Source organism: Vombatus ursinus, unplaced genomic scaffold, assembly GCF_900497805.2.
Source record: "Vombatus ursinus unplaced genomic scaffold, bare-nosed wombat genome assembly UNPS02014804.1, whole genome shotgun sequence".
Lineage (NCBI taxonomy): Eukaryota > Metazoa > Chordata > Mammalia > Diprotodontia > Vombatidae > Vombatus > Vombatus ursinus.
The window spans coordinates 8,371,720-8,393,927 of record NW_020954582.1 but is presented as its reverse complement, the minus strand read 5'-3'; the positions used below and the strand labels follow the sequence as shown (position 1 = coordinate 8,393,927).

Here is a 22,208-nt window from a genome sequence, read left to right as displayed (position 1 = left end):
TTGGACAATCATCTCCAATGTGGGTAAGCTGAAATCCATGATTGTCCTATTCTGTGCCTGAATAGTTTGTATCTTTCGTTTGTAGAGCACCCATATAAAGGCACAGCATTCTTCAAAAAAAAACCTGTACCTGATAGGAACTGCATATTAATTTCATTGGATGAAAACTGTGTATTAGCAGGTGAGTTTGGCCTTTTTGTTTTTATAATGTCCAAATGCTGGCATTTTTAGTATTTTCAGATACCTGTCAAAATTTAATGAAGTTGTTGTTGAATTTATCATTCACCTGGCATTGTGCTAAATTCTAGGTAGAGATACAAAGACAAAACCAAAATATTTCCCCCTCTCCAGATACTTAAATTGTTGTTAAGTGGAGTTTCGGGTTCAGTAATCCCAGAGAATATTTGTATGCCCCTGATGTTGTTTGATCATTAAGTAGTTTTACAAGCTACTTGGTTATTTTAAAAACAAATTTTTGAAAGGTTAAAAATAGGTGATTATAAAGTAGATTCAGCTGTTTAAATTTAAATATTGAGGTTACTTAAGGCAGAGATGTCAAATGGATTCCCTAATTGGCCCAAACTAGATTAAAATAAATCGGGAAATGTGTAATCAGATAAAGAAAACACAGAAGTAGTAGAACACAGGTATTGTTAACCTGTGGCTTTCCAAGCCAAGATGCTGCCCAGCTGGCAGGGATCCTTACAGAAAGGCGGCTTTTTGTGGGGCTGTCCTTAAAGGTATTCAATCTAAAGGAACAACTTCGGAGCCCAGCTGATAAATTTCAGGCTTTGGTAATTTAACAAAAAGCTCTAGTAGGTAAAATAAAAAAAATTAAAAAAAGAATGTGTTCAGCGAAAAGGAAAGATGCCATGGAAGTACAGTGTTGGGAGAGGGGTGGCGGGGAGAAGAGGGAGCCCCCTCCTCCCCCTCTGATCCACCGGTCGAAGCAGCATTGAGCTGTCCGTGCTGACCAGCACCCCACCAAGGGCCCGAGAACCTGGCCTCGATGCTGGGGGCGACCACCCAGTCCCTACATCTCAGAGCGGGGAAGGACCCGAGGGCAGGTCCTTGGCCGTGCGGACACAGCTGGTGTCCGGGGCAGGACTGGAACCCGGGACATCCCCCTGCTTGCTAGATGTCTGCGAGGCCAGGCCCGGCCGGGGCGGCGGCCCCTGCCCTCCGGGAGCTTACAGTCTAGTGGGGGGAGGGGAGTGTGGAATCTTGGGCCGGCTCGATGCTAGAGGTGATGGGAGGGAAAGGGGAGTCTCCCAGCCAGGGTCTCTGTCACCCCGGTCTGACCGATGGGGAAACCGAGGTAGGCAAGGCTTCCTGCCTGCCGGCCTGGCGCTGCGAGCAGTGGGGAGCCCTGTTGGGTTGGAGAAGCGCGGCCCGGGGAGGCCTGGGCCCTTTCCCCAATGACGTTACGGGATGACGACACCGCCCGTCCTGGTGACGCGGCGCGCGCTTGGCGCGCATGCGCCGGCGCGGGGCCTCGTGGGACGCCGAGGCCCAGCCCGAGCGAAGGGGGCGGCCGTTTGTTCTATGCGTCCCTGGGCCTGCGCGCGGTCGGCGGCCGGGCCCCGCTCTCAGCGTCCGCTTTCGGGCCCGCCCGCCCCTCGCTCGCTCTCCTCCTCCCCTTCCTCCTCTTCCTCTTCCTCTTCCTTCTCTTTCTCTTCCCCCTCCTCCCCGGGCGCGGCGGCGGCGGCGGCGGCGGCGGCCCCGGCTCCCCTCCCCCTCCCCTCCCTCCTCTCACTGTTTGTTGTGTGTTTGATGTGTTAAAGCAGGAGCGAGCGAGGCCCGAGAGCGCCATGAGCACGCCCACCGTCGTCCCCAGCGCCGCGGGCCCGGGCCCGGGTCCGAGCGGCGGCGGAGGCCCGGGCGGCGGCAGCGGCGTGCCCGGGGGCGGCAGCGGCGGCGGCACCGAGGTCATCCAGGTGACGAACGTGTCCCCGAGCGCCAGCTCGGAGCAGATGCGGACTCTCTTCGGCTTCCTGGGCAAGATCGACGAGCTGCGCCTCTTCCCGCCCGAGTGAGTAGCCGTTGGGGGGGAGGGGCGGGGGGCGGGCCCCGTGTGTCCTCCTCCCCCCACCCTGGGCACAGACCCGGCGTGAGGAATGCCAGAGACGCCCGGGGAGGGCAGACAGTGCAGACAGTGCGATCGGAGATCGTGTGGGGAAGGAAGCTCGCACGGTCCTGGTGTCCGGGGGGGGGGGGGGGGTGCGGGAGGGGGGGGGGGCGGCGGCGGCTTCCTTACCTGCGACAGCCCACCCCCTGCCGCGTCGGGGCTGACCACGGAGCTGATCACGTGCCCTGTGTGTTGGGGAGAGACTGGCCTTTTTCTTCTGCTGAACTAACTTACACTTCAGCCGCGTGCTGCCGCCGCAGTCGCCTCTTTCCTGGTTACTCAGCTGTGTGGAGCGATGTCTTTATTTCAGCTCTTTTTCCTTCTCCTAATATAACTAATTTTAAGGAGCCCATGTTTGGTACATTAACACGCTATTTAATTTATGGTTGGGTTCTCTTATCTTTAAACTAAATGGCAGATCATTGCTTTTAACAGTAGGTGTGCCTTACTTAAGTTGGTTTTTTTTTAACGGGTAACAGGAAAGTGTAGTGTATAGGAAAAGGCTAAGAAGGGGGGCGGGGTGGCGGCATTTTAGAATGATGTTAGCTTTGGTGTCCGGTCTGTCAGAGACCCCTCTCTTCACATACTGAATACCTCTTTGGCAAGTCACTTCAGTTTTCAGAGCCCTGAGTTTCCCATTCTGTAATGAGGAGATTGAACTTTTTTCCACAAGGGAAGAGAAGGAAAATTAAGTTTGAGTGTAACTTTATTTACTTGGATGGCATTTGGTGTTGATGGATAAAAATAATATGGCAGAGATAGAAAAATATGATAGGAAGTCAAAAATCATGAGATTTTTGTCCCTAGCGTCAAGTACAAATGCATTTATCATCCTAAGCAATTTCCCCTCAGCCTATTATTAAGAAATTTAAATTTAAGAAATTCAGAAATTACGTATTAAGAAATTACTGAAGAGTTAGGCAGCTACTGGAATAGGAAATAAGCACTTACAAGCAGAGTACGATGGGAAAGAAAGCCACGTTGGGAGCTGAAAGACCATTGTTCTGGTCTTACCTTTGCCACTTACTGCTTGTTGCTTAACCTTGAGAGCAAGTCTGTAAGCCTCATTTCATGGTTGTCTAAATCAGTGGTTCTCAAGCTTTTTTTTTTTTTCCTGTCAAGACACCTTTATACTGTTTAAAAATTATTGAGGTTCCCAAAGAGGTTTTGTTTAACCACCAATATTTACTGCATTAGAAATTTAAACTCACAAAATTTTAAAATATGTATTAATTTACTTTAATAATAAACCCATCCCATGTTAATATAAATAACATTTATAAAAAATATACTTTCCAGGACCCCCCACCCCCCCCAAAAAATAATAGCTCTTTTATTTATTTTTACATGGTTTACACGTCTTAATGTCTGGCTTTCATAGAAGACAGCTTAGATTCTTCTGTTTGTTTCTGTATTCAGTCTGTTGCAATACTTTGTTTTGGTTGAAGTATATAAAGAAAATCCAGCCTCATCCAAATAAGTAGTTGGAATGGGAAGGAGTATTTTAATAACTTTTTCAGATAATGGATATTATTCTTTTGTTACTACGCTAAAACCCAACTACTCATAGTTTCTTAAAGGTTAGTTGCTATGTAGGATCTAAAACCATATCATGAATTTTTTTTAATCTGTCAGCATATCCTGTGCTTTGAATGCTTCTTTTACACCATGAATGATTTTGTAATATGTTGCACATCACTCATCTGGAAAATATTGGTACATGTCTATCTTCCATATGTGAACACGTTTCATTATACAACATTGAAAGTGTGCATTCGTTACTATCACCACCAATCTCATCAGAAAAGTCCTTAAGTATTGGGAAGCTGTCAAACTGGTGTCGAATACAAATATTCCAAAATTATAGTTTTCTCTTGAAAGCTTCAATGTTATCATTGGCAACAAAAAAAAAGTCAGTTTTCTTTCCTTAAAGTGCCAGTCAGTGCTCACATCATTAATTTTTTATAATGTATGCCAAGCATCCTACATCCTACCCAAGTTGGAATAGCCATCTTTTCATTCCTAAACCCACAACTTCTCCTCCAGGCTGTGCTCCATGAGGACTTGCCATTCTGTCGCACAGAGCATTAGGAACATGTGAACGGGAGTCGGGGGGAGGGAGTGTTAAGATTTAATAAACTTAATTTTATTGTTTTCTGAAGGGCTGAAATGAAACTGTTGGGTTGTTGTTTTTACTGGGAGCTTGTGTCTGTGAAGAACACAGTGACGACTGGTATAGTTTGGTGCCCTCGCCTGGATTCCATCTAAGGCATCAGCAGTTTCATTCACCATTGCTTTGACACCATTGGTGCAAATAGCAACGTAATTGTCCCCGGATTAACCAGGGGGTTCAGAAAAGTTATTCGATACTTTTAATAGTTCTTCGCTGGAAATGATTAGTTGGGGCTAATAATAGATGAATAAAAGCAAAACAGAAAAGTCCAGCCCGATTTGTCCATTTGTAAGGCCCAAGTACAACTCTGTAGACAAGATATCAACCCTGTCTGCATGCTGCAACTGAAGCTTTTGTTCACAATTCACACGGCCTCTGGGACACTCCACTGTGCACTAAAGCGATAACAGAAGTGGATAGGGGAAATCAGGACTTAGTATCATTATACAAATAGTTCCAGCCTGGAGACCCCCAGGTATCTGGGGCCTGATCCCAGCCCCCTTGGAGAACCTGTGGACTAGATGAGTTAGAAGAACAAGCCACTTTAGGGGTTGATCTTCCCTTTATTTGATGAGGTAATTACTGATCTGAACGGTGAAAAATGTTTAGCTTATTGCTTCAGAGAGACTTTGTTTGGAAAAATGGGCATTCTGCTGATAATCAGCATTGATTGTAGCCTTTAAACAGAAAATGACATTCCTTGAGGGGTTGAGGCCACTTTCTGGAGATAATTAAAATGTAATGCACTTGGTATGATTGACGATGAAACAAAAGCACAAGTCGTAATCCGAGTGAAAACACCAGAAGAAGAGAACAGCTGGTCTTATCATTTTTGATAACATCCCTGAAGAGTGATGCTCTGCCTTGATGGACGCAGCTTTTCTAAAAAGCTATGGGTTTGTTGTTGCTGTTCACACCATGTTGCACCTTTTGTTCCGTTGGGATGTTATACTAGAGAATTGTGCAGCTGAGAAATCAAATCACAGTGTATATATATCAACATGGAACTTGTTGGAAATTCCAAAGTATGTAAGAGAAAAAAGCCTAGTGCTTTGTCCATGATGAACACTAAGGAAATGTCTGTTAAATGATTCTTTTTTACTCTGAAAACAAATTCTGATTCCTCTCGACTACCAGATAATTTTCAGTTCTTTCTTTTCCCCCTCTCCCAGTTGTTATTCCTTTGTTTTCAGTTGTCATTAGGTGATGTGGCTCAGTTGAGGTAGTGAGAGAGTTCTTCCTAATTAAAAAAAAATTCCTGTGACAATATCAAGCATGATGATTTGACTCTACATTTAATTTTTTGGATCTGAAACCTTGTTATTTTTATCCTTAATCCCACTGCAAATGACAGTACCTCAAGTTCTAGATGGAGGACTAATTGGGTGAATGAGTGGAGATCTTTCCGGTAACAATATAAATTAACATATAGCACTTTAAGTTTTGCAAAGCTCTTTACAGAGATTTGATTTGGGCCTTACAAAAACTTTGGAAGTGTAGGTGTGGTGTATAAGGTGTTTTACTTCATTTTACAAATGGAGTAACTGAGACTCAGAGGTCAAGTGACTTGTCCATGGTCATAATGATAGTAAAAGGGCCAGATACAGAATTTGTTGAACTCAACTCTTCTGGTTCCCAACTCCTGCATTCTTTGCAAGTAATCAGTTGTCTTAGTTCTGACACTCTGGTGCCAGTTGAAAAGAAAAAATCCCTGTTCCTCTAGATAATCCTTAAAATACTCACAGTACAACTCTTGACTGTCAAAGCATAAATCTCTCTCCCCTTATCTTGCTCCCTCCCTTTGAGACGCATGTTTTGTTTTCCTCTGTTCCCCAAGCTAAGTACTTGTAGTTCATTTAGTCATTTGATGGCATGGTGTCCGGTTCTTTTACAGCTTCAATTGGAGTACCAGCATTCAGCCAAAAAGCAAGTAATTTAGGTTGTATTTTTGAGAGAGAAGTACTGAACTTCTCCCAAACTCAAAGTGGCTTCCTTTACCTGTTAAACTCTTAATGGTAATATAGTCACAAAAGCTGAGGTGAAAGGGAAGGACCCTCAGTTTTTGGGACAAGGTTGATAATGGACTTCAGAATTATCTGTTACAACCCTGGACATTATCACCCCTTTTACTGCTCTAGAATAGGGACTATGAGTTGAAAATACTACAAATCTGGGATAAAACAAACTAGCTTGAAATCAGAGCAAAGGAAATTGGATGTTTTAAATAGGCAAGCATGCAGATTGTTACCCCGTTCTGCTCAAGCACATGCTTTTCTGTAGGGAATATTCCTGTCCAGCAGATGGCAGGAGTCCTGCTTTGAGCAGTAAGTACTTGATGAATTGCTGCTCTCCAGATTTCCTTTTCCTGTGTGTTGCTTACCAGTGATCATGTTTTCTATCATATTGATGTCTGATAAGTGACATTTTTTGTATAAAACGTAAGTGCATTCTTGACGGTAGGAGCATCCTATTGTATTTCTATTCCACATAGATCAGTTATGTCAAACTGTAGTAGAATCATGGCCCCTAATTCCTACATAAGGTCCCTGGCAGCCACATATTGATTTAGTTTAAAATATAACATTATCTATTTTTATTTATTTTATTAAATGTTTCATAATTATATTTTAACGTAGTTCAGGCTGCCTGTTGTCACCTTAGCAGCAGCACATTTTCAGATCATCTCAGACTAGATTACGTTTACAATTGGCTGATACCATTTTATAGTGATTCTTAAGAGTTTTAAATTTAAGTCTCTAAATATGCTCTTAGGGGTTTGTTTCCTTGTAATCATTAGCTACACGTGGAAGATTTAGGTAAAGTAATATTTATTATTTTTTTATCTTGGGTAGCATAAGGATAATTTTTAAAAACTTCAGAATATTCATTTTACAGTTTTAGGTGGGAGAACCTACCACTATGCTATATATGGTGGAAAGAGCACTAGATTTAACATCAAAGAACCTTGGCTCACATGCCAGCTCTGAGTTTAGCACCTGAGTTATTTTGGGCAATTTCCTGTATATCTCTTGATATGTTTCCTTATCTCTGAAATGAATGGTTTGGGCTACATGATCTCTTAAGATCCCTTGGAGATCCAAATCTGTTATCCTCGGAGGCTCAGAAAGATGATTCAACTTACTCCCATGGGTAATTTGAATCCAGGGCTTCTCCTGATCCAGTGCTTCCTACATCCACCCGCCTTCTGGCTGCAGAGATTATCCATAAAAGATGCTTTTCAGAGTACTGTGGACCTTTATTAAGAAGAGAGTCCTGTTCACTAGGAAGAGAGCATCGAATCCTAAGTATATTCTAAGATGAAAACTGTTAGCATTTGGAATTATTTTAAGGGCTGTAGGTCACAAGTTTCATTTAAACATCATTATGAAAATAATTCAGAGGGCCTTCTGCTACTGAAGAAGTAGAGGGCTAGCCTCAAAACCAGGAAAACCTGGGTTCCAGTCCTACCACTAATGCTTAGTTACTATGTAACTCTGGGCAAGTAACCTCTTCCTGCCCCCAAAGCAACAGTAGAGGCAGTTTCCTTCCCTGGGAGTTCTCTATACCAGTCAGTCTCAAGTCCAGTCCCTGCTCCTACCCAGTGGGTGCTTTGACTGTTTACAACCTTTGAAGAGATTTATCGACCGCTCATTAGCATCTTTCCCTTCTATATTCCACTGTCCACCAAAAAAAAGGATTCACACCACCACTACCCAATCTATTGACCCATATTTTTATAAATATGTTAAGACTCTTGTATTGCATTTAGATAGACTTAGAATCAAAAGACAACAGCCTCGAGGCAACATTTATATAGTAGTTGATACTGAATTATTTGCAAGCATAGTACATAATAATTTTAAAGAAATTCTAAACCTTAGAATGGGAAAATCAAGATCTTCAGCTATTAGACATTCTGTATTGTCCCCTTTTACTGTATATATTCAATAAGTCATAAACCAAAATATCTAAATTATTCAACTTACACTATGCTTAAGGCTGGTGAGTACCCTCTCTAAATGTGAAGCTTGCTAGAGCAAAAGAAACCCCTCTTCTCTCTGAAGCTTAGCACGATCAGATTGATAAGCAAAGCTTTTTTACTTTTTCTCCATCTCCAAAAACCTGTGATGTTTGCTGTGAAGTTTGTATTTGATTATAAATTTCTTTTATCATTGTGGTCAAGAGTTTATGCAGAAGAAAGGGGTAGGTATGTGAAACCCAGAGGATGTACTGACTATGAGGCATCCAGTTTTCTCGGAATGTTCATGTACTGCCTGGAGCAGAACTGTCCCAACCATGTGGGGCGTGATCTGGTGCATTGACAATTGGGCAGTTTCACTGGAAGCTTGTTGATGCATCTACCTTATATTGGTTATTAACACTTGTTAGACAGCCAAAATTGCAATGAGTACATAGTAAATTTTGAAAGATTTACTGACTTTTAGCGTTGTTAAATTGTAAAAGTAGAATCATGCTTTTCTTTTGGAAATGCTATATAAATTCAGTGTTCTAGATTACAAATAGTATTTGGAAACCTTTGACTTCTGGCCCCCAATTGTGATTTTTCTTTTTTGTAATAATGTAGTACTGTGGTAACTAATCTTTTTTCTCCCGTTGTCTCTTTTTTTCTTTAGTGACTCGCCTTTGCCAGTATCCTCACGTGTCTGTTTTGTAAAGTTCCATGATCCAGACTCAGCAGTTGTGGCACAGCATCTGACAAACACTGTGTTCGTTGACAGAGCTTTGATAGTCGTTCCCTATGCAGAAGGTTTGTGCTTTGTTTCACTGCCTATGTGGCCATCCTCTTGATGACCGTCTACCTCAGTCTAGTTTTGTAGAGTGAGTAATAGTAGCATGTTAAAAATCTAAGCAATTAACATTTTGAGACCCTTGGTATACTGTGGTCCATAGTTTTTACTGATATTATGGCCAATTTTTAGTCACTCTTAATTTTCGAAATCAGAGTCGGTTCCAATTTTTCCAGTTTAGCTCTTTTTTATTAGTGAAAATAAAATAACTGTCCTTAACTCCAATTCCTAAAAGACATTTAGTAAGCAATTATCTTAATTGGTGTTGAGTTTAACCCCTCTTCCCCCACCCTTAAAAAAGGCCCTTAAAAATCAGCAGTCTGATATATGCACCTCCATATAGATGCCTTTAAAAAATGCATGACTTGGAATTCTACTTTTAAAACAAATGAGAACAGTAGTGGTCATTATTTCCTTTCACTGATATTTCCAATTAAATTTACCAAATTGTAGATTCCAGTATACCAAGGGTTGAATGATTGTGGTTTGTGTGAAAAGCCAAAAATTCCTTTAGGTTAGGTGCCAGAGGGGCACTGGGCATTTTATTTTATTCCAAGTTTTCTTGTTCAGCCTTGCTATACTTTATAGAATTTCACTAAATAATAAACTCTTCTCTCTGTTATTTGTGTGTGTGATTTTTGTAGTGGAGAAGGCAAATGCAAAGCCCTTCCAGATGACTGAAAAACAGTGGGTCCTCTGCCGCTACAGGGGATTCTAGACAATAACTAAAGGCCAGCAAGCCCCGCTCAAGCCCCCCAGGTGTTTTCCTGGTGTCACCAAATGTTAACCACATTTTCTCTCTTTTTACATTTTAGGCTGTTAAAGTAATTGGACAGGACAAAAGTGGGGTGGGTGGATCTTAACAATGGGACAAGACAGCACTTTTACAGCCACTTTATGAAACTTGAGGCAGACTTTAGTATAAATGTACCTTTACTTGATTTATTTCTCTATAAATGTAGCACGTGGTTAAGAAAAATCAGTGAAATATAGGAGAATTACTGGAATTTAGGTAAATATGTATAATTACTGCATTTATTGGCCAGGCATTTTAAATCTGCCATTTTTTCTTTCATGAACTGGTCAGGGCAACTAGTTTCTTGATACTGGCTTTTCTAAAAGGAAAATAACTTACAACTCTCAGTATCAACCTGAAAATTTGCACCATGCCCGATAATTGGATTTCAAGATCTCTAGTCCAGAGCACTTGGAGAGATTGATTTTGTTTTTCTCAAGAAATCACTTTGATCTTCTGCTCCTGGCGAAGGCATGCTCTGTAACAGTATATCCGTCTCAGTACTAAAGAGTAAGAGCCTGGCTATGAACAATCTTCCCTGGGGTAGTGTGTGTTGGTTGAGTCACTTCCTTTTTGTCATTGTGCCTGTTGGAGAAGAAACCTGGCACCCAAAGAAATCCAGATCGTGAGCCTGATTGATGGGTCTTGGTGCAGATGCCCAGAAAAGAATTTGTAAGGACCTTTTAGGGAGGCTTTTCTAGAGAAAGGAGTCCTTTGTTGGATAAGCCTTCTATCAAGTTTTTCCAGCATACCATGAAACAGCAGCTTTTCATATACGGTTTAAAAGGGAACATTGTCACTTTTTTAGAGGAGTTTTTGAGAGTGAGTTTTTTTAATCTATTGAATTATGGATGATTTTCATTTCAAAAACCTATTCTTGGTGTATTTCTCTTATGATGTGCGGTGTTAATGTTGCCTGGCACCAGGTGTCTCACTGCACACATTCTGCTTCCCCCTCTCACAGTTCCACTCCATTTTTAGCTCTTACCCTTTGGTGTTGGCTCTTGCTCAGTGTGTCAGAATTGTACGCGCAGAGTCTATGGGAAGGCATAACCTGAAACTGAAAACATTGTGATATAGTTAGATTTGGAAGGAACTCTTAATATTAATGGATTGGGGGATTATTTAGGTTCCTTGGTTAATGTTTGTTTCTTTTGTCTGTTTCTTTTTCTTTCATTTCTACACATTCATGCAGTATTTCATGGTTCTATCAAAGCAGCAGTAAAAAAAAAACTCTTGACGCATGAAAATTAACTGGTGAGGGGCCTCATTGCTATTTTCAAATTGTAGTTTTATTTTTAAATAGTTTTTTTTTTAAATCAGAGGATCGGATGCATGATTTTTTTTTAATGGATGCAGATCTTCTATTAGGTGTCTCACAATAAGTTCAAGAGGATTTCTCTTTAGATTGCCAGAAATGTTGCAATTGCACTAATTTGAGATAAAGATGTTGATATTTTATATATCCTCTTTCTGAGACATAATTTTGCATGCAAAATTATCCCTTAATCTCTGTAGGTATGTTAATATATTGATGCATTAATTAGTGCCCACTATCCAAATGATCTTCTCCCCCCTCTCCCTCCATAACTCTTGGTATCTAAATTGATGACAGCTCTGACGCAAACAAGATAACAGTGCTGTGTATTGTACATTTGTTTATATTATCGGCACTCTCAGTATAGGTGGAAGGAACCATTACCTTTATTTAACAGTGGTTTTTCTTTTTTGTTGTTGTGTTTTACAGTTCTTTTCCCTGGTTCAGCCTGAACTATATACCAGGCCCTGCTGAAAATACCACCCAACAGTTTTCTTCTGCAGCTTATCCAGTTTCTCTTAAGTGCCCTGTACATATTGTATGTTTTATGATGAGATGCAGTTTCTTAATATGTATTACAGAAATACTACTGGTATTTGCAAATATGTAGTTAAATTGTATTATTGAACTCTCATTTTGGGGGCTTGGGCACATTAACAGATTAATCCATCTATCTGTATAGGGCTTTTGCTGTTGGATAGGATTAAAATTGTCTACATGAGTATTGTCTTATCGTAGGACCCTTATTAATATTTATGCTGAATACATAGACTAGGCATTTAAAATGGACATACTTGTCTTTTGTGGCTTCAAGAGTTTGGGCCAAAGTTTGCTTTTTAACTGGCAATATGTAGCAGCATTTTTTGGTACAGTTAGCATGGCACGTATCGGAACATAAAGCATTTCACTACGCAGGTAAGGAATGTGCCAAAGTCTATACCCTTCACGCACCCAGTGAATATTCAAAGATCTGCAGAGCCATTCAGTTTCACTTTGAGTCAGCAAAAGCCCTACGCTTGATTCAACAGAAAATTTCCTTACATACCTTTCTTCTCTTTAATTTTTACGAAATTTGTATGGTAGGTGTAAAAAAGATCATAGTGAACTGTGCCATATTATTAACCCCTAAATCAACCTTTTTTGTCTTGTGTATCTTGATTTTTCTGTGTGCTTTATAGTGAAGCAGCCGACACGAGTCGTGTTCATAAAACAGCTTTTGAAAGTTGAGAGCACACCCTGGAGAGCCGACTGTGCTTGCTTACCTTTGGTTCATGACTTAAAAATCGAGTACAGGTGATGACATCTTGGCAGTGTTAACAAAAAAGTAGTGTGTATTGTGCTATTTTTTTTACTCTAGAAACTTAACCATTTGTAGAGAAAAAGGAAGTCAAAATTTCACACATTGAAGTTTCATTCTGACATAAAATTAGTGATAAATATTAATAGAATTCAAGCTTTATATTTTAGCCAACATAAGTACTTTCAACAAACTCAGGTGGTGTATCAGGGAGACATTTTCTGGGTGTTTTTGTGTGTTTTCTGTCTTGAACAAGAATGTATTCTAATGCATGGCTATCTCTCTGCAGGAGTTATTCCTGATGAGACTAAGGCTCTGTCTCTGTTGGCACCAGCTAATGCAGTGGCAGGTCTTCTGCCTGGTGGTGGACTTCTGCCAACCCCCAACCCCCTTACCCAGGTACTGCTCCTCGTCAATTCTGAGAAAATGAGAAAGAATGGAGAAATGTGAATAGAACTGGTGAAGTGTTTTTAAGACATGGCCTCACGGCAGCACAAGTACCGAGAGTTAGGAGACAGGCGTTTACTTTCACAGCTTAGCTAACAAAGTACAGTGCTTTCTACGTGGTATGTGCTTAATTATTTTCAAATACAGTTACACTGCATAAAACTTGGCAAAAACAAAATTTCAGGTGTCTAACATACTAAAGATTATTTTTGCAGCCTCCCACCCCTGAAAAACAAGGCACTCACTCAAATTTGCTAGCACATGTAAACATGTGGCCATACTTATTGCTACAAAAGTGACTACTGCCAGGTCTCATGAATTAATAGTTATAACTGTTCCTGACCATAATTGATTATAGTAATAATTTGATTGAACTTAACAATAATGAGTTGTGATCCCGTGGTCCATAATTCATAAGCCTAATGGCTCTAGAGGTTCTTAACTGCACTGCACAATACGATAATGTTGGTGCTGTGCTTCAGACTTAAAAGAAAATCTGTATACCTGTTTAAAAAGTCATAATTTTTTTCTTTTTCTCAAACCTCTATGTTTGACATAGTTCAAAGAAAACGAAAAATATATATGTGCATTATAAGTTGCAAGAAGTCAAAATTATCCATTTACGGCTGAGAGTACCTAGATGAGCCCGGAGGATCAGCTAAACTAAGTTTGAAAACTTGGGTAAGGTTAATAGAATATAATTTGTCCAGGAAAATCACCAGCATTTCTATGTCTAGGATTAACAAAAATTAAGAAATGATAAGAAATCATTCCAGATAATTATAGAGTGCTTGAACTTTATTAAAATTAACCTACCAGGACATAAGCATGGTTTATATAACTGCAACTCTGAAACACTTTACAGGGAAAAGAGACTTTGGTAACTGGAAAGATTGATTACTCATTGTGATAGCGTTCACAAAACTATCCAAATTTGTTTATTAATTTAGGGGTTTGGGATGGTTCTCCAAGAAGTTCTTTAGAACTAGATAAAATCCGTTTGAAAGATGAATGGTCTAGAATCTCAAGGGAAATGGGAAAGCAAATAATTGAAAGATGTTGGCATCGTAGCATTTTAAGCTAGATTTTGAAACAACAGGTGTTACAACAATTTGATCCTGGTTTTTAAAAATGTACAGTGATGGTACAGAGTGGATAAGCAAGAAACAAACTGATGTTTGCTAAGCCCAAGAACTGAAGGAGATCTTTATTGGGGGGAGGAGTGGAGACAAAGACGGTTGGGAAAACTGGAAAGCAGAGTGGCAGAAATTGGGTGTCAGCCACCTTCTTAACCCCTGTGGCATAACAGGTTCACAGTGGGCATGTGACCTTAATTTATAAGGTCACATGAAAAATTGAGAAGAGAAAATTGAGGTACCTTTCACACAACTGTTTGTTGATTAGTCATAGAATTCTTAACAAAGGAAAGAAAGATTAAAAAACGCTCAAATAAGACAATTTTTACTACCTAAAATTAGAGTTTTTATAAATCTAAAATAAAAGAGAACATTTCCCTCAAATACGAAATTAGAGTGGACTGCAGAGCCATGAAGATTTGGTTACCTCCTCTGATGCAAACTGACTTGAACCAGTTACTTGAACTGTATGCCTGCCCCAGGCAGCTCTCTCTAAGCCCTTTTTACTTTTCAGAGAATGTGCTGATGTAGAGAAGTTTCTTCACCTGGAAGTTCCCTAAACCAATGAAATTACAGTTCCATTACCTCTGTAAAATATAAAGCTAATCAGCACAAACCAGAACCATTCCATTCTTTAAAGAATTCAAACTATCAGCAATCATATGAGAAAATTCTACAAATCAGTAAGAGAAGTACTTAGTAAAGCAACTAAGATTTTGACTTCATACCATTTGGTGTTTCAGAAATGACAAAAATTTCAGTGCAGGGAACCTGAAATCAAGAAGTGATTTGACATTTGCATGTATTTCTGGTTGACCTAGTGATCCCACGCTAGACCTCAAGGAAGTCAGGGAAAAATGAGCTCTGTACCTTTTATGGGCCCATTCAATTGAAGCAAAGTGAATTTGCATTGAATGGGGGCACCAATGAAGAAATTGGAAAGAAAGGCAATGAATGGAATGTTGTTGGGCAGAAGGAAATCAAAAAGGAATTCAGAAAAAAACATGCCATGGTTTATATGGACTAAGTGTAGTGTGAAATAAACAATATACAGCTGCAGATGAGGAGGTGATAGGGACGTGGTGTAAGATTGATACAACACCACCAATGTGAGAAGTTGTTTTCTTTGCTTATTTGTTACAAGGAGTTGTTTCTTTTTCAGTGGAGGTGTGGGAGGGATAGAGGAAGGCAAATTTGGGTTGATGGAAAAAATAAAATTGAATTTGACTTGATTTTTTTTTTTTAAAGAAATAACTCAGAAGATAATTGTAATTATAACAGTGTAAATATAAGGATCACTAAAAGCCACTGGACTTCTGAGAGCTGCAAAGCTAAAGAAAGACAGGGCTGTTTAGGGGCAATGGGGAGGACTGGGACTGTTGATGAATAAAACTAAACTGATAAAGATAAAAGTCATTATAGTAACACAGAAAGTTGTTTTTAAGTCCCAGAAAACGTAACAAAATGCCTCTGTCTGAGAGGCAGGGGGACTAAGGACATATGTATAGTTATTTATTATGACCGGACTTGTAGTTTCACTAGTGTAGGGAATTCAAGGTGAGAAAATGCCCTCCATTGCTGCTCCAGTGTGACCTGCCGCCCTCCAGCGCTTGAGGTTGGCCATCATCACATCATTTGTATCCTTTCCAGTGGGTAGTGCTTCTGTTCCTGGGCTCTTGGCCAATGGCGATCACTGGCCACTATGGTAGGGCTGTGCTCCACCAATGTGAAGAAAGTTACTTGTTATGTCTGTGACCTATGTTCCCCAGCCGTGTGTGTGTCAGAAGCAGGACTTGAACCCGGATCTTTAGGCCTTGAGGCAAGCTCTCTGTAATACCTTGTTGTCTGTCAGATGTTTTTAGCCAGTGATTTTCTTGGGGAAGATGGAGCTGAATGAATGACAAAAGGCATCAGAATTTTATTTTAGAATCTTTGGGTTATGCTGTAGCAAACCTCAGAAAACAACAGTGCTATTGAAGTATCCTAATAAAAAATAAGTTGTATATTTTAAGCATATAGCAATCACCAGAAATTTTTGTTGTATATTGTTTTTTCTCAATATTTTTGCCAGAAATCATGTTTCCAGCCTGTAAAACCAAATAAAAAACAAAAACTGTTACAGCTGCTCTTCTACAAATTAGCAGGTAGAGAGTTATATTTACTTCGGTTGCAGGGAGAGAACACAGGACACACCAATCTATTACTGGTCCAAGCATTTTGACCTGTTGGTAGGTCCTGGGATTTGGGGTGTTTTTTTGTTTTCTTCTTCCAAAGGAAATGTTTGGTAGTTAACACTAAGGATTCTTGGTAGGGCTCTTTAAGTTGGGAGAAGATCCAAGAAAATCCTTGATAAAAATGACAAAACACTTGATCTGCCAGAATTCTGCAATTTCAGAGCTGACTAGGGTCCTGAGAAGTGCACTGAGGACTGAGGTCAAGAGAATGTAAGCAGCTTATGGAAAAATCAGCTTGCGTGTCAGCCTCTTGATAATTTGATGTAAACCATGTGTATTTAGAGAAATGAAGTGACTCCTGATTAGAATTTATTCTTGTTTTCTGCTGCGTAATCTCAGTTTTATTTTTTTAATTTTAACAGTGGGTGCAGATATCATCCAGTAATGAATTGGAGAGTGTTCGGGTAAACATATGTACCCAGTTGTTCACCTCAGTGTAACTGACTTGCTGACGTGCTTGTGGTGCCAAGAGTTGTCTGTGTGTTTGCTTGTGTGTGTTGGAAGTCTCTAGACACCTTTCTTTTCTCCTGCACAGATTGGTGCTGTTCCTCTGGCTGCTTTGGGGGCCCCTGCTCTGGACCCTGCCCTTGCTGCTCTAGGGCTTCCTGGAGCGAACTTGAACTCCCAGGTAGAGTTTCCTTTTTTGCTTTGTCTTTGTCCTGATTTATCATCCTTTATTCACAAAGGCTGCATTTCTGTGCCTGTGATAATTGTTGTTTCAAGAATTATAATCATATCTTGTTCTCTTGGTGTAGTGATAATTATTTTCTTCATCTAAACTTGATATTATGAGGCCCAAATGGCATTTGGGGTTGTCGGTGTTTCCCACTCAGGATTGCAGTGTTTATAGTTGCCAGTTGTGTATAATTTGGACAGGTAGCCTATGTGTCAGCAGCTTTGGCTAGTCACAGAAATCAGCGTGCACATTTACTCTTTTGAAGGATGGTTTATGTACATATCTTATGTGTGTAAGTCAGTTTGGGTATATTCTTTCCTCTTTCACATATTACTCTCCAAGATTGTTTGGGATGGAGAGGTTACAGATAATTTGGTCTGTCAGTTATTTTATAGGACCATTACTATCATGGAATCATTGCTTCATGTAACGTTAGCTAATGAACTTTGGATTTTTTAAATGTGTAAGATCCTATCCTTTTGTCCCATCCTCACCACCCCTTCGAGGACATGCCTAAGAATGAAAACCTTAGGTCAAGTCCTAACAGTGTGGGAGGTGATGTGGTGGCCATTTCACATCCACTGACTCCGATGGGATTGTGAAGTAGGTAGTGCCACCAAGGGATGAATCTCTTACAGTTATTGATCAGATAGTATGTTGTATTTCTAAATGCCCTTTTATCTTTTTATAGTCTCTTGCAGCAGATCAATTACTGAAGCTAATGAGCACGGTGGATCCTAAGTAAGTTTTCTTTAATATGAATCAAAGTGTTACAGATGAGGAATGTGAATTTTATTTAAAGCACAGCTCTTTTTTGGATAATTTATGTAGCAAGTTAACTGGATGTTAGATTTATTTTTACTTGAACTTGTAACATTTCCAAAGAAATTTCCTAATTTTACCTGTGTGACTTATATGGTTTCGTAAGTTTCACCCAGTCACCTGGTAACCAAATTATCCTTCAACAACATACAGTTACTTACCAGCCCTGTGGACTCTGAAGCATTTAGTTTAGTGGCACGGCCTCCCATAACGCAAGTAAGGCTGAGCATATGCTCTGGCAGTTGGCTTGGCATTTACTTTCATTTAGGAAAATACCTGAGGCCAAAGTCATGTAGTGAAATGTCACATAAGGTTTCATGACATAATAGTTCTGTGGGAGAGTAACTGCATGATTTTATGTAATTGTACTGCGGCCCATTTGTAAAATGGGTGCTGAGAGCTTGTTTCCAAAGGGTGCTTTAAGCCTCATAAACATGGTTAGTATCTGATGCCATGTGATATTTCCCACTAAGGAGCAATGTGACCTTAGGAAGGGCACTGGCTAGCCTTGGGAGTCGGGATCCGGAAGGTTGATATTCAGATCTTATATTCAGAGCGTCATCATAATTGGCACCTCTGTATTCATAAGGGACTTTTTGCAGAGGGGAACATTCATCAAGGGGTCCCAGAAGTCTGTGTGGGATTGTGTAGTCTGCACTAAGACTTCTGGGACACCTCGAGGATATTGGGGGGTCAAATGTTATTCACCTCGAAGCTTTATTTTTTAGGCTCCTGTTCAGGCTCTTGGATGCCATGATTCCCTCCCAGGGGGTTTCAGGATGGCTGAGGGTCCTGTCACCAACATAAAAATCTTTTAGTTTTCATCATTTCTCAGTGGACCCCCCAAATCAGTTTACACAATCAGTAATCAATAGTCAGTAAACGTTTTATTAAGTGCCTGTTACGTGCCAGGCGCTGTGCTAAAGCTCTGGGCTTACAAATATTTTTTTAAAAAAAAGGAAGAAAATGGGAAGATAGAAGGGGGGGGTGGGGTGTGTCCCGATGGACAGTCAGAGAAGTCCCGAGGGAGTTGCAGCGAGGAGAGAAATGAGGTGTGTGAGCTTGAGTTCCTGGAGGAGGTGAGGCTTCTTCCTGCCCTGGGCTTCACTGGGTGTCGTCGTCTTGCACGCGCCAGCTCTGTTCTTGATTAGCCTTCTATGTCGATATCTAAGAGCATGGCTCTGAATTTTTAAATAGGAAAATCTGGTCTGAAATCGTATTTTAAACCGCACACTAGGACTGACATCCTTGTTGGTTTCAGGTTGAACCATGTCGCTGCAGGTCTTGTTTCACCAAGTCTAAAATCAGATACCTCTAGTAAAGAAATAGAGGAGGCAATGAAAAGAGTGAGAGAAGCGCAGTCACTGATTTCCGCTGCAATAGAGCCAGGTAAGTTCTGACTCTGCACATGTGCATGGTTGTATGTGGATGTGTGCATGCCACAGACATAAAAGGGGAGTGTGTCTCCTTCTTAATCATGTCATCAGAGGAGTCCACTTAGATGCATTTGAAACAAGCGTGTTTGTGGCTTGGGGCTGCTAGGTGGTGCCATAGTGCACCGAGTGCTGGTCCTGGGGTCAGGAAGATCCTCTGAGTTTACATAGCCTTGTGACACTGGGCGAGTCAAAGGGTCTGGCAGAGAACATTCTGATTCTGCAGATTTGCACATATTTTAATATGTGAAGAAATGAATAGTAGTAATTAGATGTTTGGGTTTGTCCCTTCAGGCTTATGAGACGTTTATAATCTTGGCTTTGTCTGAGGAGTGGGGAGGTGTTGGGGATTCCAGTATTACTGAGAAGCAATCATCGGGAACATTCTGTGAAGCGTCATTACTATTGTTGTTGCTTGGTGGACCATGATGCAAGGAAAAATCAGTCTTTACAATATATTAACTTATTGAAAAGTGAAAAGATCAATAAAAACTCTTGACATATAGGCAGAGCTTGGAAGGAAAAACACCTGGCAGAGCCCACGGATGGTAACGCCTTGGGTTAGTAGGGCCATCTTTCAGATAGAGAGCTGGGACAGTGAAAAGGTTTGGAAGGATCCTTGGAGGTTTTTTTTGTGGGTTCCTCCCATTTTAATGATAAAACAGACCCCCTAGAAGGGGTAAAGCAACATGTCTCTGGAATTCCAGTCTCGGTCCTTCAGCTCCAGCTCTCCCATGAGTATGAGCTCCTTGAAAAGAACTTTTTTATGGTCTCACACATATTAGGTGCCTCATAGCTATTTCTTGGATTGAATTAAATTTCTACCACCACAGATGCTAAAGAGAGGGAGCCGGTGAAAGCCATTTGGGATTAGACATGGGAAGGAGATGGAGAGATTTCTTTGAGCATAGAAAGTCTTTCTTAAGCCCTTTGAGGGAGCCCTTCCTATAGGCAAGGATGTAAAAGGAAAAGATGGTCTTAGTTCTGAGGTAGTGAACATTGCAAAAGCGTGATGGGTAGTAGAATCTGTCCTTTGAACAGCTAGTCTCATAAAGTAATACTTGCCCTGAGCTCAGTGCTTATTACTAAATTGAAGAGAAATAGATCCCGCTTCAGAAAACTGAATTCTAAGGATTATTTCATGAACATGAGAAATATCTGAGAGAGATTGGAAGTGCCAATGAGAGGGAAGATGTAGAACTTAGAATGAGAAGATGACTGTTTGTAAAGATGCTGTCTCCCAGGAGTTCCTAAGATGCATCATGATGCTGTTCAACATACGTGTAAACCCAGGGACTTTTATTTCCAGATAAGAAAGAAGAAAAACGGAGGCATTCGAGATCAAGGTCACGTTCCAGGAGGAGGAGGACTCCTTCGTCTTCCAGGCATAGGTGAGAGCACTATTTCCCATTTGTTACTTGACTTGTCGGAGTCGTCTTTCGTGAGTCATACCCTTTTTGGGTACCGTGCTGGGCGTTTGTAGATTTGGGGCTGATCAGTAGACCGAAGAAGATAGTCTGTTTCTTAAAAATATGAAGACAGTATAAATCTAAGCCCCTTGTCTCTTCAGCTGCCATAAGCATCTTGAACTCAGTATGTTTGAAACCAAACCCATTTCCCTCTGGTCCTTCCCCTTTTATTGACAAAGATACCCGAATCTCTCCAGTCACCCAGGTTTGCAGCTTGGGGGGGGGCATCATCCTTACCCCATCACTGTTGTCCCACGTGCCATTTCATTTCCAAATGTTTGCTTTTATGATATCTTTTTTGTACTGTCCCTTCTTTCTACTTAAAATGCTGTTGCTTGAGTTGAGGTCTTTATCACCTTCGTTGGTGTTCAGTCCTGTTGGATTCTTAGTGACCCTATGGACCATACTGTCCATGGAGTTTTCTTGGTAAAGATACTGAAGTGATTTGCCATTTCCTTCTCCAGTGGATTAAGGCAAACAGGTTGAGTGACTTGCCCCAGCGTCACACAGCTAGGAGGTGTCTGAGGCCAGACCTATCCACCCAGCCAAGTAGCTGCCCCTTCCTTATCAGCTTCATTTGTGGGAGCCTCTTGTCTGGTCTCCCTCCTCACTGCATTCCATTCTCTACGCCACCATCAAAATGATTTTCCTAAAGCACCAGTCTGATTGTAAACCCCACCCCCCAACCCGCACCCTTCCCAATGATCACTAATGGCTCCCTATTACCTCTAGGTTAAAATTCAGACTTTTCTCTTTGGCGTTTAAAATTTTCCCCAGTCTTGCGTTTTCTTTTCCCAGTCTTGTTAGAGTGGACTCCCCACCATGTATATGTGCCACTTGATCCTTCCTTCTCATTTGTACTAATCGTCATTGTGCCGTTCTTGTTCTCCCCTCCCCATCCCCATCCTCCAAACACACCAACCAGCCAACCCTGGAGCACATTGCTACTTTACTTTTGGAATCTCTGGTTTTTCCTTCTAGACCTTTATCAGGTACTTTGTAAGTGGACAATGAACAGTTAATGGCCACTGTGCCTTCAGATAGTTCCCCATGCTGTCTTTGTTTAGGATTCAACAATCTATAGAATTCCCGTCATCTACCATTTTAGTTACTTGATCATTAAACAGAAGTTAGTTTGACCTTTTATTGATGAAGTGCTGTTATTTGTATAATAATAGATTCTATAATTTTGGCAGGCTAAATCTAATCGTGAAAGAGTCCACCAATGTAAACACTGAGTGGCAACAGCATGGTTAGATAACAGTTGAGGTAAAAAACCAAGCGCGATCTGAGCCCGTAGCTCTCTGACTCTTAGGCTCCATTACTAACAGCGCAGGTCGTAACCTAGAACATTGAGCTCTGTTGTGGCCACCATCTGGGACATGGACTGGAGAACATGCCATCCCTACATAGACCAGCTGAAGGGCCAAGCTGCCTGCAGGCCTTGGGGGGGGGGGGGGGGGGGGGGGTG

At 41.0% G+C, this 22,208-nt stretch overlaps 1 protein-coding gene across 6 annotated transcripts in view; it reads left to right on the top strand.

The window, feature by feature from the left end:
* The window catches only part of SRSF11 (serine and arginine rich splicing factor 11), a 40,805-nt gene that overhangs the window by 10,853 nt on the left and 7,744 nt on the right, over positions 1 to 22,208 (top strand). For 2 of the 6 annotated variants that reach the window (XM_027874018.1, XM_027874016.1), the window contains exons 2-9: positions 86 to 181; positions 1,785 to 2,032; positions 8,936 to 9,069; positions 12,810 to 12,919; positions 16,873 to 16,965; positions 17,705 to 17,754; positions 19,097 to 19,224; positions 20,578 to 20,659. In XM_027874018.1, coding sequence (XP_027729819.1) covers positions 1,812 to 2,032; positions 8,936 to 9,069; positions 12,810 to 12,919; positions 16,873 to 16,965; positions 17,705 to 17,754; positions 19,097 to 19,224; positions 20,578 to 20,659 — 818 coding nt within the window. In that variant the 5' untranslated portion in view covers positions 86 to 181; positions 1,785 to 1,811. Of the gene's footprint in view, positions 1 to 85; positions 182 to 1,784; positions 2,033 to 8,935; positions 9,070 to 11,100; positions 11,163 to 11,652; positions 11,762 to 12,401; positions 12,517 to 12,809; positions 12,920 to 13,526; positions 13,649 to 16,872; positions 16,966 to 17,704; positions 17,755 to 19,096; positions 19,225 to 20,577; positions 20,660 to 22,208 lie in introns of those variants that run through there. The other 4 variants (XM_027874021.1, XM_027874019.1, XM_027874017.1 and 1 more) reach the window with 4 other exon arrangements.